Source organism: Tamandua tetradactyla, chromosome 6 (assembly GCF_023851605.1).
Source record: "Tamandua tetradactyla isolate mTamTet1 chromosome 6, mTamTet1.pri, whole genome shotgun sequence".
In the NCBI taxonomy this organism is placed as follows: domain Eukaryota; kingdom Metazoa; phylum Chordata; class Mammalia; order Pilosa; family Myrmecophagidae; genus Tamandua; species Tamandua tetradactyla.
In genome coordinates, this window is record NC_135332.1 from 95,843,066 (window position 1) to 95,869,460 (window position 26,395).

At 40.2% G+C, this 26,395-nt stretch overlaps 1 protein-coding gene and 1 pseudogene across 1 annotated transcript in view; one reads left to right on the forward strand and one right to left on the reverse strand.

The window, feature by feature from the left end:
* Positions 1-3,070, reverse strand: part of ALKAL1 (ALK and LTK ligand 1) — a 24,361-nt gene extending 21,291 nt beyond the window's left edge. The window contains exon 1 of the mRNA XM_077163195.1: positions 2,857-3,070. Coding sequence (XP_077019310.1) covers positions 2,857-3,070 — 214 coding nt within the window. The remainder of the gene's footprint in view (positions 1-2,856) is intronic.
* On the forward strand, positions 3,069-9,368 carry LOC143686760 (immunoglobulin-binding protein 1-like; annotated as a pseudogene).
* The last annotated feature ends 17,027 nt before the right edge of the window (positions 9,369-26,395 follow it).

Sequence of the window (26,395 nt, forward strand, 5' to 3'; positions counted from 1 at the left end):
AGTATTTGCTATACGAAGTTAGGGTTTAGAGTTTTTTGAACAGAGAAGTAGCTGCAAAGACATCACGAAGGGAGAGGGCCTTGAAGGACAGAATTACAAAAGGCAAAATGAGGGCACCACATTCCAGAAGATGGCAGGATAGCAAAATGGGCTCTGCAAAGAACAAGCACTGATGCTATATGTGTATAAGCACAGGGGACATTTCCGTGCTGCCTAAGAGAACCAGGGAAAGGAAGGTGGGGACAATCACAAAGAGATTTAAAGCACTGCATTCAGGAGAAGTTTGGACATTCTTGGAAAAGCAGGAGAAGCCACGGCAGATCTGTGAGTGGGGTAGATCAGGCCATCGCGCCCAGCACTGCTTACTGTGAATAATCCCGTGCAATTGTTCAGAATAACCTTGCAGAATGACCTTCATACTCCCACCTTAAGCCCCATATCAGCAAGGTTTTACATGCAAAAGAACCACAAATCTGATTCCAGAAAGTTCATAAATCATGTTTATATTTACTGATGTCTCTTGAAAAGGCAGAAATAGCAAAGGGGACTTTATTATATATATATATACACACATGTGTGTATATATATACATATGTGTGTGTGTGTGTGTGTGTGTGTGTATATATATATATATCATGATATATATATATATCATGAATTATGACTACTACAGAAGGCATGTTCAGGTCCCAGCCCTGGTCCAATGAGTGTGAACCCATTTGTAAAGAGTTCCTTTGAAGATGTTTTTAGTTAAGGGTTGCCCAAACTGCATGAGCATGGGCCTTAGTCCAAAATGGCTGAGGTCCTTATAAGCAAAAGAAATTGGATACAAGAGAGAAAAGCCATGGGGAGCAGTAAGAAGCTGGAAGTCAACAGAAGTCAGAGAGACAGGAGAAGGCACCTCACTGCTATATGACAGAAAAGAAATTCTTAAGGTGGCCAGCCAGCCAGAGGATACCCACCCCAGGAAGAAGTAAGCCTTCTAGCCTCTGAAACTGTGAGCCAATAAATTCCTGTTGCATGATTTACTTTTTAGCATCCGGGAAACTAACATCAAAACTTTCCCGCAGAAAGCTCCCTTTATACGTCTGTCTCCCCACATTTCACACCAATTTCTCTACAGTCTCAAACTCCTCCAAAACCTCTTCTGTCTTCCGGCTTCTCAGACCTTCTGCCTCTTGTCTTTACTTCAGTGGGTGGGTAAGCCAGCCTCACTTTTAAAATGGCACAATTTCAGGTCAGATTCTTTGTTTGCTCCATTCTGCTAGTGTGAGGCCCAGAGACAGTGCAAGAGGAAAAGTGAATTAGAAGGAGGGTGTGAGGGCTATTAAAACACAAACTTTCTAATTCTTAACCTAGTGACATAGATCTGCATAGATAGTGGAGGTAGTCAGTCTAGAGGCCATTGCAATGAGAGCTTGAATTAGAGTGATGGGGGGAAACAAAAACGAAAGAATCAGGCAAGGCACACCAGAAGGAGCTTTTAACTAAACCGACAGCTTGTGTCCTCCAGGACAAGGCTCAAGGATAATTTAGCATCCCTTACAGAGTCTCCTGGAATGTGTGGTGAAACGGCTAGATATATGAATGGATGAATGAATGAATGAATGAATGAATGAATGAATCATCATGGGCTGTGGGGAAGAAGGAGAGCCAAGGATAAATCTGGAACGTGTCATGGAACTCTTACTCTTCCCGCTCACTGGTTGTCAGGCTCTGGCAACCTGGTTCATTGGCCCTGCGCCTAATCTAAAAGGGCTGTACTTGTCACCCCTGTGCTTAGCCCCGTCACTAAGAGATTGTCTTCTGCGCTGGTGTTTACCAGCCTCCCGCCCTACCCAACGCAGGTCCTCCATCCGCACCCTCAACCCCTGTAATGCGCGCCGCGAGCACAGCCCCCGCGCTGTGTGCTTCTCCCTGCTGTCCTCGGCCCTTCAGCAGCACCACGGGGCCGTGGGTGGCACTCGGCACTAAAATTCGCTCAGTGTTTCCTTAAAAGTGGAAGACGAGGCAGAAGTGGCCCGAAGAGGCCTGCGATAACTGCAAGTTGGAGCCCACTAGGTAGCGGGACCGCCTCTTGGTCTGGGTGCGTTCAACGGTACCGGGATGGGGAGCCGGGGACCCAGGAAACCTGGGGTCTGCGAGCCGGGAACCCAGCGGGGCAGGAAGGCCAGGGACCTGGGAGGATGGACGGCGGGGACCGGGAGCTTCTCCCTCCTAACTGCCTTCCCTTTACCGGTCAGCCCCACACCCTCCAGCCAGCCGTCCGCTGCACCCTCCGACCTCCGTTTGCTCGGTAGCGCGTGTGCTCGTCCCTCACTCAACTGCTCCTTCTTGGGCTGCCTCGGGACCCTCGCACTGGCTACCTTTCCTCTCCTGCCCTGGGGCATCTCAATGCCAGGAGACGCACGACCAGGACCGATATGGGGGCCACTGAGAGTGTTTCTGTCGATGCAGACTCGCCCCAGGGAAGTTCGCGGAAAGCTGACCCAGAGGGGCCAGCTTGTTTGATGTCAGTACTTTTATTTGATTCTCATAACCCTGGAGAGACACAGAAAGGAGACCGGGGAGAAGTGTCACTTGCCCCAGTCCCTGCGCCCACTTTGCACTGCTCTCCCAGCCCACGTCCACGTGGGAAGGTATACAAAGGTTTCTGTTGTCTTTATTAGACACTAGTGGTGAGTCTAATAAAGCCATCAGCTCTTTTCCTGAAAGCCAGGACCCTCAGAGATGCTTTTTTTTTTTTTTTTATCTCTGTACAATTAAGAGTTTCTTCGGCGTGTGCGCCTTTCAGACCCCTAGAATCGCCCACGACTACACCCGCGTGGAGCAAAAGGATCGCTGCACCAGGCTTACCTGCGCTCCTGGGGGGGCCCAGCGCCGAGAAAGCTGCGGCGTGGACGGGGGATGCGGCCCGGCGCGCAGGAAGGAAGAGCAACCGCTCGGGCTCCTTGGCCCAGGCAGCTGCTCCCCGGCGGCCCCTCGGTCGTCCCTGGGTTCCGTGCGGGGACAAAGCCAGCGCCAGCAAGAGGAGCGCGGACAGCGGAGGACACGCCCTGGCGAGCCGCATGGTCAGCACCTGCAGGAGCGAACTGACTTCGGAAGGTCGTCTCAGAGCTGGCCTGGGTGCAGGAAGGACCGGAGACTCGGGAGGGAGGAGGGTGGGAACGCACCGAGTTCTGAGCACACCTGCGGGTAGGAAGCCTTGGGATGCCCGCGTCTTCTGGCCCTGGAGTCCCCGAGGGCGTCGGGGTTGGAACCCGACTGAGGGTGAGCCCTAAGTGCGTTTAAGCACACGCGCTTCGAGGCGAGGACCCGGGCGCCAGGAGGCAGGGATCACCGCGCTCTGGGTCTCGACACCTCAAGGCTCACGGCATCAGTGGGGTGGTCCCCCAGGCTGCACTGGAGAAGCAGGGGCGGGGCGGGCCTGAAGGCGGGCCCGCCCTCACAGCACCACCGCGGCCCCGCCCCCTCAATCCCCCGCTACGGGCGCCCGGGCTCTGAGAGAAGTGTTGCTGGTTTTCCCACTACTGACCCGAGTCCCGGACCAGCTTGGTTTTCTTGGATCCCCACTAGACCCTCTCCACGGCGCGAACACAGTCCCTCGCGTCACTCGCCCGAGGCGTCTTCGAGCTGGATGTGCTGGGAGTGCGGCATCGCCACTCAGTCTTCGGAATCTCTCTGTCTGGGCTTCTTCGGGTCCGCTGGGATGAAGCAGTGCGAACAACTCCCTGTCCCAGCGGAGGTAAAAAGCGCCGAGAAGTGTACCAGAAGCTCTCCGCGCATTGGTGGAAGGTTAACGGGTCCGGTCCCCGCCCGCACCACCCCTCGGGCACTAGGGCACAACCTGGCCGAGCAGGAGCTCGCCAGTGTGCGCTCCTGGGAGAGTTCCCAGCAGTGGCGCCGGCAGTTGCTCAAGATGAAAACAGATGAAGGCATGTCTCTGCAGCCGGTGACCAACGCCTTGGTCCCCTCCAACCTCCCCTGGGGTTTCTCACAGGAGTCATCAGTCTGAATGGTTCTGCAGGTGAACCCATACTCGTTTACCAATACGCCCCAAAACACAAATAGAATTTTTAAATGAAGAAACTAACTCCTCCCCAAATTTTTTGGCGTTGCTAACTGAAGAAAACTGAGTCCGGTGGTTCTGACTTAAAGTGATTATCTGTGATCAAACTGTGGTCTGCAATTACTGCGGTTTCAGTCATTTCTACCGTAAAGGCATAATCACCAGCAGGCGGAGGCCCAATAACTTATTCGGCTTTAGCCAATGTTAAATTATTCTACAAGGAGATGTTGTCAGGCACAAACTCTGAAAAATAGTCCCAACTTTCTTTCAGTTACTTTTCTAGTCTGGACATCCCCAACGCGCCAAGGAAGTTGGGGAAACTAAGGGAGCCTTCTGGTGGCCCTACAGCATCATGCCTTTTGAATAAAACTCTTTAGAGGAAAATGTTAAATAGTGGAAGAGTGTCCTGCAAATCACTTAACTATTAAGGAAAGAACAGGAATTTGATATTTCCAAAGCAAACAATGGCATGTGAGAAATGGCTTCCGCATAGGACACAAGAAAAGCAGTCTTAGAAAAATCGGTTGAACGTCTCTGAAGACTGCAGTTAGGCGAAGCAAAGTCTTTCTTGTGGCTCTACTTATGTAAAATAAGAAAACATTAGAAGTCCATGGACACTGACAAGCATTTCCAAAAATTAAATTTACTAAGAAATGTAATAAGTTTAGGGGCTACTATGAAAAATCATGGGAAAATGCAGAGTGTGAAATAATGTGATACAGAAATGACTCTGGGAAATAGATTCCAAATCAACCATCTATCAGGAAAAGAAACACCTGGAAGCTGGGATTTTAGTTTTCTTGGCTGCTCAAGCAACTACCATGAAATGGGTTGGGTTCAACAATGGGAATTTATTTGCTCACGATTTGGAGGCTAAGGAAATCCCCAAATCAAAGCATCAAGGCGTTCTTTCCCAAGACTGGGATTCTGCAGTGGACTGTAGGTGATCCTTGGTGTGGATTGTAGGTGATCCTTTGTGCTTGGCAAAGCCCAAGGCGGCCTCTCCTGTCTCTCCCTTCTCTTTCAAGTTCCATTTTAGCTTCTTGCTTCCTGAGGCTTTTTCTCTGTGTCTGAGTTTTCATTCTGTTTCAAAAGACTCCTATTAAGACCCATCCTGATTGAGGGGTGGGGGGCACTTCTGAACTGAAGTAACTTCATGAAAGAGCCTATGTTCAATGAGTTCACATCTACAGGAATGGATTAAGTTTAAGAACATTTTTTCTCTAAACCAGCATGCTGGGTTACTTACTGGCTTTCTTCAAACTGAAAGAGAGATTAAAGTAACTAATGAACTTTTCGAAGTCTGACAGTTTGGGCACAAAGTTTTGTTTAGTCATTAGCCGTGTGACCTTAAGCAAGTCATTTAGCCTCAAATTTATCTCTTAAAGGTGAAGAGATTGATACTGTAAGCCATTGACTGTATAATTCAGATGGATTGTATGGGTATGTGAATATATATCAATAAAACTGCATTTAAAAAAAGTGAAGAAAGTGAGTTTTCATGGTTCTCAGACTGTGACATGTAAAAGAAACACTTGGTGTGTGTGAAAAATGCAGATTCCGATAGTCCCAGAGATGCCAATTCCACAGAGGAGGGACCTGTGGCTCTGCATTTTAAAGCTCCGGGGAGTTCTGATACTAGTAGTGGTGCTGGAAACCCACTTTCGTTCCTTCAACCAAAATCATATAAATGCAAACTGTATGCTGGTATAGTGGGAAACACTGGCCCTCCATCTTTGAATCTCAGGAATTTGTTCCCCAGCACAGTAATTTAATCATAGATAACTAGAAAGTTTATAGATGTTAGTTTCTGCTTTTTCTCTTTTGTTTTGTTTTGTTCATTGTTCACTTTTGATTGCTCCTTCTGCCCCAACTAAATGCTCCTTGCCCCCCTCTTGCTAATTAGCTCAAAGGCATCTTGAAGTGTTCAGATAGATACGATCTCAGCACACTTATGAAATTATTTTCTTATAAAAAAGGGGTCTTGTGAACTTTGTATAAAGAAAAGATTATCTGTGTGTAGAAAACGTTATTTAAACAGAAACTAACATCTGAAATGTTTTTAATTTATTGAAAGTGTGTATTTTAAAAGCTACTTTTTAGGCTTTGGAACTTATATCTTATTTTCTTAATTTCTTTACAAATTCACTAATAAACAGGTTATGTTGTTCTAAGTATCTAACACCAGCTGTTTTAGTTTCCTTATTGTTAAAGCAAATACCATGCAATGGATTGTCTTAAACAATGGCACTTTATTGGCTTATGGTTTTGAGGCGAGGAGATGTACAAATTAAAGTGTCATCAAGGCAATGCTTTCTTTGTGAAGACAGGCATTCTGAGGCTGGCTGCTGGCGATCCTTGGCCCTTGGCCTTTCTGTCGCATGGCAGTACACTTTCCTGGCCTCATCCTTCTCTTCTGAGTTCTGTTCACTTCCAGCTTCTGGCTGATCCCTCTATGACTTTCTTACTCTCTGTCTGAATTTCATCCTGCTTATAAAGGACTCCAGTAACAAGATTAACTTCCACCATTAATAATTGGGCCGCATCTTAACTAGAGTAACTTCATCAAAAAGTCCTATATGCAATGGGTTCATGTGCATAGGAATGGATTAAGTTTAAGAACACGTTTTTCTGGCATCCAAACCACTACATCAACAAACTCTATGAAACTTTCCAGTTACAATCACAAATTCAATATATTTGATTCTCTCAAACACGTTACAAAGTAGACAGAATTTTAAAAGGTACAAGTATTTAAAACCCCATTGCTACTCCTTCCCCAAATTATTGATAATAAAAACTTTATCTTTTACTTTTTCATCATTTCTACATTCATTTTTATACATTTTTGAATAACTTAGATATCTTCCTGACCAAGGTGTGTAGAAGTCCCATTTCAGGTCAGCAACGATTTGGCATTATCTGTTAGAAATTCAGAGTCTCCATTCAGCTATGAATTTAAGGAAAGGGTCAGGACTGCAACACAGAAACCTTAGAGAACTTCCAAGATAACTAAACCTTTATGGAGTTTATCGAAACAAGCCCTTCAAGCCCATATGTCTCTACTGGTGCATTACATTTCACTCCTACCTAGTTTCTTTTCTACTATAGCCTTTTACATAGGCTTTAAAATATTTTCTTTCAAGGATTTTTTTTCTGCTATATTAATGGAATTTTGCACACACACAGCCCAGGTTGCAATGTTGTTATATATTTTACTGTCTGATTTGACCTAAACTTTATTTAATACACACATAGTTTGTGTTGAGCCATATGCAGCATTTTCTGTAAATATGTTTGAAAACTCACGTTTTTCCTTTATTATATCACATAATTTCCTTATTTAATAACATTAAGAATCCATAATAATTTTCCCAAAATTATTTCCTTTTGATGTTCAAACAACACAATTTGGTCAGCTGGAGCCAATTAAAGATTGTCCCTTTTGCACTGCATAGACATCAAAGAAAGCACCCTTGCTTTTTAGCACCAGTAAAAGTTTCCAGGCCACCCCCAGACAGCAATAGCTGAAGACAAGTGTTCTAGTTTGCTAGCTGCCACAATGCAATATACCAGAAATGGAATGGTTTTAAAAGGGGGAATTTAATAAGTTGCTAGTTTACAATCCAAGTCTGAGAAAATGTCCCAATTAAAACAAGTCTATAGAAATGTCCAATGTAAGGCATCCATCCAAGGGAAGATACCTTGGTTCAAGAAGGCCAAAGAAGTTCAGAGTTTCTCTCTCAAGTGAGAAGGCACATAGCGAACACAGTCAAGGCTTCTCTCTCAGCTGGAAGGGCGCATGGCGAACACAACATCATCTGCTAGCTTTCTCTCCTGGCTTCCAGTTTCATGAAGCTCCCCAGGAGGTGTTTTCCTTCTTAATTTCCAAAGGTCACTGACTGGTGAACTCTCTGCTTTGTGGTGCTGCAACATTGTCTGCTCTCTCCGAATCGTCTTCATTGTCCAAAAATGTTTCCTCTTTTATAGGACTCCAGAAACTTATCAAGACCCACCCAAATGGGTGGAGACATGTTGTCACCTAATCTAGTTTAACAACCACTCTTGACTAAATCACATCATCCAGGGAGATTATCTGATTACAGTTTCAAACAAACAGAGTTGAATAGGGATTATTCTACCTTTATGAAATGGGATTTTGATTAAAACATGACTTTTCTATGAGACATACATCCTTTCAAACCAGCACAAGTTACTGCTGACATGGCTCCCTGAGTTATTCGAAACCAGCAAGCAGCTTCTAGAAAAAATGGAAGCAGCAATTGAACCCACCATTTCCTGCATAGTCCAAGATAAGGTGTTCAAGGGAGTTGATCTCCTTGAGAAGGTTGCCAAAGTGATATCACAGCTGGGCTTGTTCAGCCTAAATGAACACCTGGAAGAGATTGTTTCCACTGACCTGAAGTACCTGATGGTGCCAGCATTTCAAGGAGCTCTCACCATAAAAGTCAACCCCACCAAGCATCTAGATCATTTGCGGTAGGCTAGAGAACACTTTCCAAACTACTTAACTTGGTGTCATTACTATCATGTGGCAGAATTTGAGCTGCCTAAAATCAAGACCACCTCTACTAAAAATAGCCCTGCCAGCTCCTCCATGGCTCATCCTAACCTTGTTAATATGGCATCTCAAAGACAGGCTAAGATACAGAGATAAAAGCAGAAGAAAGAAATGAGCATAGACTATCGACGCTGAAATCTTCTGTGGAAAGTGGTTCGGGAATATTATGATCTTCATCTTCAGAGATGGATTAGTATCAGTTTAGGAGAGATTGAGAGTATTGATCAGCAGATAAAAATCCTAAGAGAAAAAGATTGCTCATATAAGGCGTTAACTTCTCTCTCCTCTCTTCATGACAGGTCTCCAGTGCAACCCTTCATTCTCGCTCCAGACATGGCCCAAGCCAAGGTGTTTGGTGCTGGGTTATCCAAATCTGACAGTGAATGACTGGTATGATCAGCATCGGAAATACCGAGCATTACCAGATCAGGGAATAGCCACAAGAACACCAGATATAGTGATTTTACAAATTCAAGGTTGTGGCAACCTTGCATCAAACAAGTCTATTGGCACCATTTTTCCAACAGTACGAGCTTACTTCACGTCTCTGTGTCACACTTTAATCAAGCAATGTTCAAAAAGGCAACTCAATAACAGGAATATCAGGAGCAAAAGGAGGAAGACACTGATGAGAAAATACTACATAGAGCCTGGGAGTGAGATGACTGGAAAGATATCCATCCTAGGGGTTATGGCAACCAACAGAACATGGGTTAATCTCCCCACAATAAGCCAGGACTAGAGGTGGCTCACATCTTCCCCTTAAGGAAAGCTGTACCATTCTTCCCCTCCCTGGGCTTCTGCTTCAGTTGTATACAATGAAAGCAAAGATGCTTCATCTTCCTTCGAATTCAATAAAGTGTCAAATGATTAAGTGTGCGTTTGTACCCTTGATGATGAGCCAACAATCTTGTTTCAGCGTTATCTTCATTGTGATATAGTCTAATTTCTTAACTGGCAAAAAAAGAGCATGGAAGTGGCTTAGTATAATCTATGGCTGTATTAATTCTCTTTATAAAATAATAAAGTCTCTTGTGGAGTCCCCAACCCAATCAAGATGACAAAGTGAGACACTTCAGGGCTCTGTTCCCTTACAGAAACTTTGAACAACCAGCAAAAACTGGCAAAAATATCTTTCTCAAACTCCAGAAAACAATGAAAAGATTGCAGTAACAGAGAAGTACTCAATCAAGAAAATGGCTACTTAAAAGCATAGGATTCTCCTGGTTCCCTGACTGGCCACTCCAGCACCTTTCACCAATTTGGCACTGCTCCCAGTGTGAATCCCTGGTCCCTGTTCCAGAGGGAGCAGAGTAATCCACATGCACATTCTGAGTCAAATATGTCTGGCTCAGTCTACCTGGTGGTGGTTTGAAGGATTCATTGTCCCAGAACTTGATCTGTGTGTAGACAGTGGCTCACAGAGCTCTCCAACAGAATGCCGTGGGAGAGCAGCCAAATCATGACTGGCTATAGGACATACAAGGCAGTGGCCAGGATTGTGAGGAAACTAATTCCTAGTGAAGAGGGGGACATTTGTATTCATGGAAATAAGGGAGTTCCTAAGGTCACACATGCATGCACAAGATGATGCCCCACACTTTGGCCTATAACTATTCTCCAAACTCATTGTATAAATAAGCTCTGAAAGAAAGCATTCTCAGAGGTCAGTCTTCAAAGACTGAGAAAGGTAAATTTTCCTTCTTTTTTGTTGTCTTTTGGCATTCAAGGAAAGCTCTGTCATAATACCAACTGGATACAAACTTGATGAACAGAAAAACCTCAGAGCCTGAATTCCAGTGATATGTGTTTACATATCAAAATGTCCACGTTTATAACAAAAAGTAAAAAAAAAAAAAAAAAAAAAAAATACAAAGACACAGGAAGCAATGACCCAGGCAAAGAAGATTATAGTGTTAGAAACCACCAGTGAGGAGGACCAGACCTGGGATATAATAGACAAAGACTTAAAAAATGGTCCTATATAAGGTCAAAGAGTTTAAAGAACCATGGATAAAGAACTAAAGGAAATCAGATGAACACAAAGAGAACATCAATAGAGATGGAAATTATGTAAAAGAATGAAACAGAGCTAAAGACCATGGTAACAGAAATTAAATATTGCCTAGAGGGGTTCAACAGCAAATTAAAGGTGGCAGAAGAAAGAATCAGTGAACTTGAAGATAAGACAATTGAAATCATTCAGTATGAGGAGCAGAAGAAGGAAAGAATGAAAAGTGAACAGAGCCTGAGTAAATTGTAGGTCACCATCAAGCATACCAATCTGTGAATTGTGGGAGTCCCAGAAGGAGAAGAGAGAAGCAGAGAGAATATTCAACAAAATAATGGTTGTAAACTTCCCAAATTTAACAAAAGATATGAATATACTCATCAACGCCTCAACAAACTCCAAAGAGGATAAATCCAAATAGACCAATGTGGTGACATAATCAAACTGTTGAATTCCAAACAAAGAATTCTGAAAGCTGCAAGAGAGAAACAACATGTCACATACAGGAGATCCTCAATAAAATTAAGTGGCAGTTTCTCCTGGGAAATTATGGAAGCAAGGAGGCAGTGGGAAGAAATATTTAAAGTACTGAGAGCAAAAAATTGCCAACCAAGAATTCTATATCAGGCAAAACTATATTTCAGAAATGAGTGAAGAATTATGACATTCCCAGTTAAACAAAAGCAGAGGGAGTTTGTCACCATTAGAGCAGCTCTACAACAAATGCTAAATGGAGTTCTGTGGGTTGAATGGAATGGACACGTGACAATTGACTGAAGTCACATGAAAATATAAAGATCTCTGGTAAAGATAATGACATGGGTAAATATAAGTACCAATATTATTGTACTTTTTATTTTGTAACTCTGCTTTTTCCTTCCTGCAGTATCTAAAAGGTAAATGCACAAAATGTAATTATAAATCAGTTATTTGGGATGCATAATGTTTAAACATGAAATCTGTAACAAGAATGACATGAAGCTGTGGGGAGGAATAGAGTGGTGTAGGAACACAGTGCGTGTATAGTATTGAAGTTGGCATCAAAGCAAACAAGATTGTTGTAGATTTAGGATGTTAAATTTCAGTCCCATGGTAACATGGTAAATAAAAGATCAGAGAATATGCAGACTCACAGAGACAGCAATTAGAGTACAGGTTACCAGGGGCAGGGAGCAAGGGGAATGAGGAATTAATGAAAAATCAGTATAGGTATTCTGTTTGGATGAAGAGAAAGATCTAGTAATGGATGGTGGTGAGGGTAATGCAACACTGTAAATGTGATTAATCTCTGTGAATGATATGCTTGGGGAGGGGTTTGAGGTAAGAAGATTTATGCTGTATATATCTCCATAATTAAAAATTAAAAAAAAGAAATAAACTAAAGAGATAGTGACAATTAAATGCAATACATGTTCCTGGATGGGATCTAAGAATGAAGGAGAAAAGGCTCAAAGGGACATTACTGGGACATAAGAAAAACTTGGAATATAGATTATAAGCTTCATATCAATGTTAAATTTCTTGAAATTGATAACTGCACTTTAGCTGATTACATAAATGAATATCCTTGTTCATAGGAAATGTACATGGAAATATATGTGTTTAAGGAGTGTGATGTGGGAAAATTGCTCTCAAATGTTCCAAAAGTAGACAGACAGTTGAAAGGTAGAATGATATGGCAAAGGTGGAAAAATCTGGGGGAGGTGGGGATATGTTGGAGTTCTCTGTATGGGGTATGTATGTATGTATGTATGTATGCATTATTATTATTATTATTTTGTATGTTGTATGGCAGGGTCACATTTCATTATTTTTTCCATGTGAGTATCCCATTATGTTCTAGTTTGTTAGCTGTCAGAATGCAGTATACCAGAAAAGGAGTGACTTTTTAAAAAGGGGAATTTAGGGCAGGCCATGGTGTTGCCTGCCATGTCAGAGGACCCGGGTTCAATTCCTGGTGCCTGCCCATGTAAAAAAAAAAAAAAAAAAAAAGAAGAGGGGGAGGAATTTAATAAGTTACAAGTTTACAGTTCTAAGGCTGAGAAATGTCCCTATTAAAGCAAATCTATAGACCTGTCCAATTTAAGGCATCCAGGGAAAGATATCTTGGTTCAAGGAGACTGAGGAAGGTCAGGGTTTCTCTCTCAGCTGGAAGGCCATGTAGCAAAGTCTCTCAGCTTTTTCTGCCAGCTTCTTGTTTCATAGAGTTCCACCAGGGGCATTTTCTTTCTTTATCTCCAATATCTCTGGTGGTATGGGCTCTCAGCCTTGTGGCTCTGCTCAGTTCTGTTGTGGCTTTCTGTGGCTTTCTCATGGATTTAAAAAGAGGACTCTCTCCAAAATGTTTCTTCTTTTAAAGGATTAATGGGTGAAGTCACAACTCCATGGAAGCTATCTGATCAAAAGTCACCACCCACAATTGTGTGGGTCACATCTTCATGGGAACAATCAAAATGCTCCCAGCCAGCCATATTGAATGAGGATTAAAGGACACAGCTTTTCTGGGGTCCACATGGCTTCAAACTGGCACACATTATTTCAGCACTATTTGTTGAATTTTTGTTCTTTTTATTGTTTTGCTTGTTTGTTTGTTTTGGTTCTGGAAGTTCATGGACCAGGAATTAAACCCTGGTTTCTCACATGATAGATGAGAATTCTACCACTGAACTACCCTTGGACCCCTGGTTTGTATTATTATTATTATTTTATTTTATTTTATTTTTGCATGGGCAGGCACCAGGAAATGAACCCAGGTCTCTGGCATGAAAGGTGAAAACTCTGCCTGCTGGGCCACTGTGGCCCACCCGGTTTGTATTATTTTTGCAAGTATTTTGTGAGCTTGAAAGTATTGCAAAATAAAAGATTTTAAAATGAAAAAAAAATGTTTCCAGACTAGATGGCTTCACAGGGAAATTTTATCAAACATCACAAAAGAACTAACAGTAATCCTGCTCAAACTTTTCCAAAAAATTGAGGGTAAAAGAACACTACCTAACTAACTTTATGAAACTAACATCACTTTGATGTCAAAACCAGGTAAAGATGCTAGAAAAACTACAGGTCAATCTCCCTAATGAACATAGATGCCAAAATTCTCAACAAAATATTAGCAAATCGAATCCAATAATACACTAAAAGAACTACGGCACCACGACCATGTGGCATTTATACCAGGAATGCAAGGATGGTTTAACACAAGAAAATCAATTAATGTAATATACCACATTAACAAATCAAATGAGAAAAAAATCACATGATCATCTCGATTGCTGCTGAAAAGGCTTTCAACAAAATTCACCATCCTTTTCTGATAAAAACACTTCAAAAGGTAGGAATCAAAGGTAACTTCCTCAATATGGTAAAGGCCATATATGAAAAACCCATAGCCAGCATCATACTCAATGGTGAGAGACTGAAAGCCTTCCCCCTAAGATTGGGAATGAGATAAGGATGCCCTCTGTCACCACTATTATTCAACATTGTACTAGAAGTCCTAGCTAGAGCTATCAGAGAAATAAAAGGCATCCAAATTGGAAAGGAAGAAGTAAAACTTTCATTATTTGCAGATGACATGATACTATATTTGGAAACTTCTCAGAAATCTACAGCAAAGTTACTTGAGCTAATAAACTCAGAAATGTGTTAGATTATAAAATTAATGTGCAAAAATCAGTAATATTTCTATACACATGCAATGACCTAACTGAGGAGCCAATTAAGGGAAAAATTCCATTGAAAATAGCAACTAAAAGAATCTAGTGTCTAGGAATGAACTTATCTAGGGATGTAAAGGACTTGTACAGAGAGAACTACATAACATTGTCTTTGAATGTTAAATCAAAGAAGATCTAAATAGGTGAAAAGACATTCCATGCTCATGGATAGGTAGGTTAAATATTTGTAAGTGTCAATTCTACCTAAATTGACCTGCAGATTCAATGCAGTACCAATCAAAATTCTATCACCCTACTTTGAAGACTTGGAAAAGTTAATTACCAAATTCATCTGGAAAGGAGAGAGGACCAAATAGCTAAAAGCATCCAAAAAAAAAAAAAAAGAAGAAGAGGAATGAAATGAGAGGATTAATACTTCCTGATTTTAAAACTTATTATAAAGCTACAGCAGTCAAAACAGCATGATACTGGCACAAAGATAGAAGTATTGACCAACGAAATTGAATCAAGAGTGTTGCTTCCTATGAGACAGAGCTCGAAGGATATTAAGGAATGATGAGAAAGAGAGAGAGAGACTGAAAGAAAGAAAGAGACAGACAGACGGAATCAGGGGGTCTGAAGCTTAACTTTAGCAAACAACAGACAACTTTATTCTGAACCAGATCCTGCTTATATACTGCAGGGTGACAAAAGGCATGCCTGCATTTCCTGAGGAAACAATGTACTTAACTTTCTTCATACTTAACATAGCCATTTGGGGGTGAACAAACTTTCTGTTCCTCCCAGACTGTTCCAAACAAAGCAAGTAACAATCTCCTCAGTTTCTTGCCCACCCAGGGATGCCAGCTGCTCCCAATAAATTCTGTAGGTCTTGTTTTACCCTTTGGCTCCTACATTTCCCCCTTTTTATTTTATTAGCCAAGGTGACTGTGCCTGTCTTAAGTTGCCCTTAAGCTCTGAAGGAAGGGTCTTACCCATCATTGGCTACCAGCCAAGCTCTCTGACTTTGATTCAGGAGGGAGCCAAGAGTTTTTGCAAGAATCACACCGTTAGGGTGGCTTTGCTTCATGACTGTGCCTGTCTTAGGTTGCCCTTAAGCTCTGAAGGAAGGGGCTCACCCATCATTGGCTACCAGTCAAGCTCTCTGACTTTGATTATTTGTTGTTTAACACAGCTGAGGAGGAAGAGAAAAAGTATAAACAGCCCCAAACTTAACAAATGCAGTTCCAGCAACCGCAGCCATTGTGATAATTCCAATGATTCCAGTAACAGCTGTAATAATGAGTCCAATTAGTCTCTTAGTCTTTTTCAGATATTCTTTTGCCAAATGGATCAGGACTTGTGTTTCTGGAGAGGATTGCCAGAATCTTGACATCTGCCCTGGCAGCCAAATACCTCTTCTTTTTCTTGCTGCTACAAAAAATTGTCTCATTTTCCTGCAACATAAATGCTTGGAGACAAGTGAATAGAGAATAATTCTCACAATTAAAAGTTTGATTTCCTATATGCATATAGTGTTTATGGCTGCTATTTAAACAGAAGTTATAGTTACCATAATTCACTATAAAAATTGGTCCCAGTCCTAGGAAAATTTTCCATAAATTTCTCTGAATAATGTATTTATCATTCCAAAAATTTGGCACAAATCATCCTCTATGTATTAAACTCTGATTTAGCTTGCCTGTCCATATAGTCTCAGTTATCTTTGACCCCACAGGGGCCGCATCTCTTACAATTCCATAGGAATCATTAATTATGATAACTGCTTGATCCATATGACATAACTGCCATCCATTCCAACTTTCTTTCCCATCTAATAGGCAAGTATCATTTGATTACATAGAGTTGTGCATACAGGTCTTTCTAAAAATGGAAGAGTTAAATTTGATACCATTTTTCTTCTTCTTTAAGTAGTTTTGGAAGTCTTGAATCTAATGGACCTGGGAATCTTAAACTTGTATTCAGATATTTTGGTAAAGTTGGATCTGCCCATGTTAGGGCCTACAGCAAAGGTGGGTTAGAAATATATTGTATAGAAATATACAATAAGTATAATTATGTCCCTGTCCTTCAGCAATTAAAGTTGTATGACCTGTAATATACATTACCCATTTAGTTATTTTCATCCGGGTTGACATATCTGGGTTTTATTCTCTTCAAGGGAATCCAAACCGAGTTTCCGTTATCTACAATGACAAGAGCGAATCCCCTTCCCCACACCTTTACCATTCCTGGTTTCCATAATTCATCTTTAACGTCTTTCCAATAGATTGGCTGCAGCTGCAGTTCTGTTTGGGTTGTATCATTTTTCTTTTCCAAATTACTAAAATGTTGTTCTGCAGGAGTCTAAGATGAATTATCATAAATGTTTAAAAAATTTAACATATACAGTGCTTTTGCTAATTGATCTTTAAGTATACTTATTTTCATAACATCATCCTCCTGATCATCATCTCCCACTAATAAACACTAAGTTTATTAGCATAGACTTTAGTGTCCGGTTTGCTAATTCAATGAAACTGCTTTTCTGTATAAACAGGACCATTTTCTATTTTAATAGATTGAGGGCATCCCATAACAGCAAAAGCATTAAAATATCAAACAAATTTGGCAACATATAATTAGGAATCCCTAAAGTGACAAGTAGCAAAAATGAAAGCAGTGTCAATAGTGACGGGTACCCATACTAAATGACCAGATTTTTTTTAATGAATTTTTTTAAATGATTGAAAAGGAATGCAGGGACATGGATTCTTCATAATTGGCTGTGCATTTTTGGTGATTTTAAACTTATTGCATGCAGTTTTTATGATATTTTCCCACAATAGTGGCCAAATTCCAATTTGCATACATGACCGGGCCCAGTTCGGTTCTCTGGGAACTGGCTAGGGACCAAGAGGAGCCTCCTAGGACTTAGATATCTTTATTAAAGTATACCTCCTTCAGGGAGGATAGCCAGTCCTCCCAGCTGGAGTGTACATTTTAACTGTTTCTTACCTAGGTCATGTGATAGCAACATCAGTTGCATGTAATGGCAACATCAGGTGAACAAAACAGACTCCACAAGTATATTTTTTCCTTGCATTCAGCCCTCAGATCTGATCTGCTCCCAACATAAGCCATGGTTTTTTTGGGATAAATTTAGTTTATACATATGTAGTTTATATAAACACTAGACAAAGCATTAAGATATTTTGGCTTAAAGGACTTTAGGTATTCATATGATTTGAATATTATTTGGCCAATAATAGACTCATTTACAGCAATATTACTTAAATTAATAGATTAGGCCACCTGGTTTGGGGCAAGAAAAGAAAGAGCTTTTTGCCATATAATGATACCCAGGAGAAAATAAGTATTTTTTATACAGATAATGACCCAGTAAAAGTTAACATAAGTTATTTTGATAAAACACAGACTCTTTGCTTTTTACACTAATAATCTAGAAAAAAAATTTTATATCTTTTCATTAGAACAGACTAAGAGCCCAAGAAAATGTTATTTCCCTTTACTATTTTCTTCCTAACAACAAGAACCTAATTTCTTTATTTTTCCTAAACTCCCTTCTGTTATTGCCCCATGTGGCCTCACTGTATTGTTATGGAAAAATGTTTTCAGCTCAGAACTTTCTTCACTCCTTTTCCCTCAATGTCTCCCATCTCACTATGGGGAGTCTGCTTTAGGCTCCACTCTGTTTCATCCACAAAGTCTTTTTCTTTAAAATACATATAACTCTTAAACTTTATCAGAACCTTATTTTTGGAATGGTACCTTAACAATGTTTTCAACACACAAACATACATACATACATACTCCTCCAGCTGCTTATTGTGATACCTGTTACCCTGATGCTCCAAGGAAAATGCTTACTTACAAATATGACTCGAGTCCTCTTCTATCGAGTGGACACCTGTCCCTCTAATGGAGACTTTTCCTTAGTTCCTTAATATTGTTTTGGAGTCTTCTTCTTCGAGCCCCATGTCGGGTGCCAGATGTTGCTTCCTATGAGATGGAGCTCAAAGGATATTAAGGAATCATGAGAAAGAGAGAGAGAGACTGAAAGAAAGAAAGAGACAGACAGATGGGATCAGGGGGTCTGAAATTTAACTTTAGCAAACAACAGACAACTTTATTCTGAACTAGATCCTGCTTATATACTGCAGGGTAACAAAAGGCATGCCTGCATTTCCTGAGGAAATAAAGTACTTAACTTTCTTCATACTTAACATAACCATTTGGGGGTAAACAAACATTCTGTTCCTCCCTGACTGTTCCAAACAAAGCAAGTAACAATCTCCTCAGTTTCTTGCCCACACAGGGATGCCAGCTGCTCCCAATAAATTCTGCAGGTCTCATTTTAACCCTTTGGCTCCTACACAAGAGTGCAGAAATAGACCACCAAATCTATGGTCAACTGACTTTCAACAAGGCCCCTAAATCCACCGAACTGGGACAAAATAGTCTTTTCAATATATGGGCATGGGAAAACTGGATATCAATAGCCAAAAGAATGAAAGAGGACCTTTACCTTACACTCTATACAAAAATTAACTCAAATTGGATCAAGCACCTAAATATAAGAACCAGTAACATAAAGCCTCTAGAAGAAAATGTAAAGAAATATCTTCAAGACCTAGTAACAGGAGGTAGCTTCTTATACTTTACACCCAAGACACGAGCAACAAAAGAAAAAATAGATAAATGGGAACTCCTCAAAATCAAATGCTTTTGTGCTTTGAAACACTTTGTCAAAAAGGTGAAGAGGCAGCCAACTCAATGGGAGAAAATATTCTGAAAATCACACATTGGATATACACCTAAAGAAATCATACAACCTAAAGAAATCATACAACTCAACAACAAAAGAACAAACAACCCAATTATAAAATGGGCTAAAGATATGACTAGGCATTTTTCTGAAGAGCAAATACAGATGACTCGAAGGCATATGAAGAGATGCTCATTTTCATTAGCTATAAGGGAAATGTAGATCAAGACTACAATGAGATACCTCACACCTATAAGAATGTTTTCTATTAAACAAACAGGAAACTACAAATGTTGGAGAGCATGTGGAGAAATTAGGACACTTATACACTGCTGGTGAGAATGTATAATGGTACAGCCGCAATGGGAGATAGTTTGGTGGTTTCTTAGGAAACTAAATATCGAGTTGCCCTGTGACCCAGCAATGCCAATATGCAGTATATACCCAGAAGAGCTTAAAGCAGTGATACAAACAGACATTTGTGTAGTGATTTTCATAGCAACATTAGTCACAATCGCCAAAAGATGGAAACACTTCAAGTGCCCATCAACAGGTGAGTGTATTAATAAAGTGTGGTATATACATACAATGGAATATTATGCAGCAGTAAGATGAAATGACTCCCTGAAGCACATGACAAGATGGATGAGCCCTGAGAACATAATGCTGAGTGAAATAAGCTGGATACAAAAGGATAGACATTGTATGGTTCCACTTTTATGACCATGGTGATGGTAAAATCAGAGGCAGAATATAGGGTACCTAAAGATACACAGAAGCTAGACATGGCAAAACAGTTAGCTAAAGAGGTTGAACTTAAATGTAAGGGAATAGATAGAGGTAAAGGCAGTTCACTAGTGGGTCTATAAATAATATTATCATATTGAAAGTGAACATGATTGAAAGGGGTTGTATAGACCCATGTGTCCTACTGATTAACACCACAAATATAAATAATTCTTGCATGAACTATGACAAAGGCATGAATCTTGTACACAGAGTGTATATGTTTGGGGTATAAGGGAAAAACTGCTATTGCATGCTATGGGCTGTTTAACAGAAAACATCAAAAGTACCACACAAAAGAAGTAAACAATGTGGAGAGGGACAAGTGTTAAGGGGAAGTTTGGATTTTCTATTTGATGAGGGTGTGTTTATTGGTTATCTTTTGGGAACAGTGAAATTGTGCTGAAATTGAGAGTGTTGATAGACTATTGACTTTGGACCTTATATATGATGCCCAATGAATGGGGCTGAAGGATGCACTGACTGAGAAGCAGATTGGCAAATGATGGTGTATACATATGATCAAATATTGTGCTGCTACAAATAAAAAATGAAGTTGTGAGGCATGCAACATTATGAATGAACCTGTGGGACATTTGGTAAGGCAAAATAAGCCAGACACAAAAGAGCAAATATTGTATGGTCTCATTTAGAAAATACATGTAAGAAAACAGTAGCCTAGATTGTAAGCTCTTATAGCAGTCACATTTAGTCTGCAGCAGTGATTGTTATTTCTGTATTTTGAGAGGCTGTTTTATATATATATAAAAAACAGCTTCTCAAAATATATATATATATATATACATAACCTGTTATATATATATATATATATAAAACGGCCTCTCAAAATATATATATATATATATATACATAACCTGTTATTTAGAAATAAGAATGAAGCAGATCAGGTCAGGATTAAGGTAATTCAGAATACAGGGGTAAGGAAGACATTGTCTGTATTTCAGAACCACATCTATTCTTTGAGACCAGAAGAAGAAAGGTTTATTTTGTCCAGAACCTAAATTTCCCTTACCACATAATTTAACTCAACCTGTCTGAATAGCTCATTTAAACAATCCAAACAGAGTTAGCCCAGAATAAGAATAAAGGTCTTTAATCCTGTATATCTTAATATAATGTCTGGATAAATCTAGAGCATATTAAGCAGATGAATAAAAAGTATTGGCAAAGTACCTTGAGGAATGTGAGAAAAAATATGGAATTATTAAACTTCACCATTGGAGGAACCCCAGATACTATGCCAAAAATTAGGGACACCCAAATCAATAGGACAAGCCCCTGATCTTGAGGCTTGTTCTTGTGAAGCTTATGTATGTAGTGAGAAACAGCCTACCTATAGGTATGCTTAAGAGTTACTTTTGGAGGACATCTTTTGTTGCTCAGATATGGCCTCTCCCTAAGCCCAACTCTGCAAGTGAAATCATTGCCCTCCTCCGTACATGGGACATGACATCCAGGGGTGAATGTCTGGCCCTGGCACCATGGAATCAACAATACCATCCTGACCAAAAGGGGAAAGGAAGTGAAGCAAATAAGGTATCAGTGGCTGAAAGAGTTCAAATAAAATCGAGAGCTACTCTGGAGGTCACTCTTACACAAGCTTCCTTTAGACATTGCTACCTATCATAACTTGCCAAACCCCAACTAAAACCATTCCTGCCAACTCCTGATGATTGCCTAGGGCATTATATCAGATTCTACAAAGGTTCCATTCAATAAGGTAACTTTCTGAATCCTACAACCTGCAGATGGGTCCCTGGACCAGATAAGTCCTGAAATGCAGAGGGGTGGGCCAACCTTTCCAGAACATCAACTAGTTCCATCCCCCATTCCAAATTATTGACAGTGCCTTCCAACACAAATCCTTATTTTGATATTTCTTTTAGAATGGGCATATCCCAAATACCTCCAAAGTGTGGGGAAAAAATCAAAGGTAATGGTGGAGTTATATAGTGACAGTCAGGTTCAAATGAGTATGAGTGCTAAATCATTATACTGATATTTCTTTTAGCCTCTGGTACCTTAGAACAGCTAGAAATAAAAACCTAAAACTGTGGAATTGTAACTCATACCAAACTCTGAAATATGTTCTACAACTAATTTTTGTGATGTACTTTGAAATGTATTGCTTTTATGAATACATGTTATTTAAAGAGAAGGGGGAATATAATGAAGAAGACAGAATTTAACAAATGAGTATGACTACTGAATCATTATATGGTATTTCTGTTGGTCTCCAGTGTCTTGGAGCAGCTAGAAGAAAAATGAAAAATGTAACTTTAAAATTTGTTCTCTAACTACCTGTTAAAATGTAATGGGTGGGTGGGCCACAATGGCTCAGCAGGCGGAGTTCTCAGCTGCTATGCCAGAGACCCGGGTTCAATTCCTGGTGCCTGCCCATGCAAAAAAAAAAAAAAAAAAGAAAGAAAGAAAATGTAATGGAAGGGTACACAGGTGGTTCAGTGGTAGAATGCTTTCCTTTCGTGTGGGAGACCCGGGTTCAAGTCCCGGACCATGCACACACACACACACACAAAAAAAGTAATGGAAATTTACTGCTTTTTATGTACACTTCACAATTTTAAAAAAATTAAAAAAGAACACCTAAAGCATGTTCCATAGTATTATAACTGGCAAAAAAAAATCTTTATCTCTACATCACTTGTCAGAAAAGCACAATAGAAAATCAATAACACATGATATATATCACATTTTGGCCAAAATTAATCTTATTTAATATCATTGAGTTGGATTGAGCATGCAGGTAACAACAAGACTTTTTGTTTAGTATGCTGGATGGTAAATAATCTGTATTTATCATCTTAGGAAAACATTTTACAGTGCAGCCTCTAAATAAAGAAAATATTTAGGTCCAAAGAAAATAAGAAATTGCTTTCTCTCTGTCAAGACTCTTCATTCACTGCTCCTTTTAATCAAGGCCAGGCAAGAAGAGACTCATACATGCTCGCCTGAGATGCTCTGTGCTTTCTGAATCTCCACCTATGATCTCTGCCAAAGAGACAACAAAAGGGACTTCATAGAAAATCAGCCTTGGGTGCATAAAACCACCAACAATAGCATGATGAAAAGGGGCATCCCTGAATGCACAGGTGCATTTTTTTTAATATTACTAAATTATATTGAAATTATAAAAAAAGCTCAATTTATAAATGTTTGTATATTTCCTCTTTTAAATGGTTGAGCTGATGTTCTAGTTTGCTAGCTGCCAGAATGCAATATACCAGAAACAGAATGGCTTTTAAAAGGGGGAATTTAACAAGTTGCTAGTTTACAGTTATAAGGCTGAGAAAACATCCCAATTAAAACAAGTCTATAGAAATGTCCAACTTAAGGCATCCAGATAAAGATACCTTGGTTCAAGAAAGCTGATGAAGTTCAATGTTTCTCACTCAGCTGAAAGAGCACATGGTGAACATGGCGGCATCTGCTAGCTTTTTCATGGCTCTGCAACAAAGGGCCTCTCTCCAAAATGTTTCCTCTTTTAAAGGATTCCAGTAAGCAACTCCACCTTCAAGGGTGGAGACACACCTCCATGGAAATCAAAATGCTCCCACCCAGCCATATTGAATAAGGATTAAAGTATATGGCTTTTCTGGGGTCCACCACAGATTCAAACTGGCACAGCTGAGCTGCCTTTATATCATACTTATGAATTCAGAATCAGCTAAGCAGCATACTTAAATGAAGTGGGAGGAAAAAGATAACACTAATAATTTTACAGCAAGTACGCAGAGTGCTTTCAATTCATAGGTTTTTTGTGGGGCTGAGAGGCTCAGAAACTAAATGGCATGTTAAAAATAAACAAATTGAATTGTTCCTAGGAAAATGTTTGAATCTTTAAAAATTTGTAAAACGTTCATTTCCTATATTAAGTGCACATTAAACTCCCAAAATGATTAGGGATAATTCAAAAAAGGGAGAGGTTGGAATTTAATTAAAAATTATTTAATGAACTTTGATTATGTAAAATGCTGTAGGAGAAAGAACTATAAGGCATCTCCCTGGTTAGGATAGGATGTGTTAAGCTGAGGCAATACAATAAAATCTTAAAAGTTACTACATAATAGAGGGTCACTGGGATACATTTCAACAATTCATATATCAGGTGAACAAGGAACTATAAGAGTATGTTGTTAAAATAATTTACATCATGAAAATATTAGAAAAAATTTTTAACTTCAAAGTGAAATTATTACCCATTATTATATTTAACTAAGCAATGTGTATGTTTCTAACATATAAATTACTTTAAAATGTACCACAGACAATGCTTTTGAATACCTTTCTTAACTGTTTAACTATCCTTAAAATAATAAAAATGAGTCATAGTCCATGGCACCAACAATTTACTAATGTTTAGGTGCTGTGAACTCATAAGTCGAGCACAGTAAGTAGTTGAATGTGGCCATTCAGGAGGTGGGCTCCAAAATCAGTCTGCCTTGATTAAAATTCCAGATCTACCACTTAATGGTTGTGTGACCTTGGGGGAGGTTACTTAAATCTCTCCAAGTCTCTATTTCCTCATATGTAAAACAGGAATAACGACACTTCCCACTTTAGGTGGGTCATTACCTCGTGAGATTCCATTTCTAGGTGTTAGACTTACGTACCAAAATAGAAATTTCAGGACCGCCAGAGACCAGCTATTTGATTCTCTATTTTCACATGCTCTGATATCTGTCCTCAATTCTCAGTCCTCTGCAAGTGACGTGACTCGATCTGGATCTCCTAATTTGAGGCTGTGGACTTAGAGGGCTTTTATCTGCCAGGAAGTGTCTGCTTCAAGAGGGGAGACTGCTGTTTCCATCTCAGCTTACACCTCTCAGGAACCTTCTGGTAGTTTAAAGCGTGGACAAGTGACTCTCAATCTTACTTGATGGAAATACCACATAGTCATAAAATGCCCTCAAATACACTGGACCTGTGCCCCTACTTTTCAGACACATCTAAACATTGCTCTTGTGGAAATCCTTTCTGGGTAGACCCCATCCCACCAACCCTTCAGCCAGCAACAAGCTGAATTATCTCCATCCCATTCCCCTTTCTTGATCCTCATATTTCTCCTAAACATATTAGCAATTCCCCTGTAACAATTTCATGAACTTCTCCAACCTGAAGACAGGGCAACATCCTTTTCATTCACATTAGTACTTTGAGTAGAGTTCAATAGATATTTTGAACTATAATAGCATGAGAGTAGGTATAGTGAATGGCCTGAAATTAATATTAGTACTGCCTTGACATCTGGGGAAAACTAGGAAGGGCTTGACTATTCCTACAAGTTGCCCTGCTACCTGCTTCTGCAGATCAAGTCCCAGGCACTCTGCCTCTTACCCCTGAATAGTAGGTTTCACTTCCCTGTCCGCCTGTGGAATCATTCCAAAAAACCAATCACATCCTCCAGCAGGCACCAAGGCAGCCTCTCCCTTTTGTTAATACAAAGCCTGCCCTCTACCATTCCCTCGTGCAGCCCCCAAGAGTCTGTCCCTGTGTGGTGTGCCATGTCCTTCTCCCTGGGCTGTGAGTGTATGATATGTGACTAATGAACTGCTCTCCATTTCATCTGTCCAGTGTGGGCTGCCATGTGTTAAGCCATTCCTATAACCCTCAGGCAGGAAACCCTCCTCATCAATGGTGTGAAAAGGAGGTGATCAAAAGACAAATGTCACATCACTCTTACAGATTCTAAAATGCTACTCTTTCTATGTAATGAGGCATTAGAACGTGAAGCTTATTCACCAATAGGTGGCAGTGGCTATTTAATTTCTGGACAGGTTATTATCACACAGAGTGGAAAATTGCAAAAAAAAAAATCTCATTTTGTCTTCTATCTCTGCAATTCATTTCCTACTAACTTCCTTTGCCTTCACCAACTCCTTCAGCATTCTTCATCACTGTTCTTATTAACTTTTGCCCAAACAATTGCCAGAGCTATCTTAACTATCTCCACAGTACACACTCTTGCATTTCTACCAAATTGTATTTATAAAAGCTTATCTGTTCATGTCACACCCTTGCTCAAATCTCTAGACCTAGAGGCTTCTCATGGCTTACAATGCCACACCCAAACCAACCAACCTGTTTTTCAAAACTACCACCATCTGGAATCTTTGTAATTTTTGCTCCTACTTTAGACTCTAACTACACCAGTCTTTTCCATTTTTCTCCATGCAATGGTGTCCCCACTGTTCTGGGCATATCCCCACCCAGAATCTGCTGAAGTTTCACAAATTCTTCAAGGCTAGCTTAAGTCATATGTTCTCCCAACAGCCTACTCAGTTGGAATCTATCACTTCCTTATATTCCCAAACCAGATTGTTTCTTTACAACAATATAGCTGATAAAGAGTGCTTTCAAGACATGTCTTCTTTCAAAATACTGTGAATTTCCAAAGAGAGGAAGGTATATGTACGTATTTGTGGAGAAGGGGAGGGGGCAGTGAGAGAGAAAGTGAAAGAGGGAA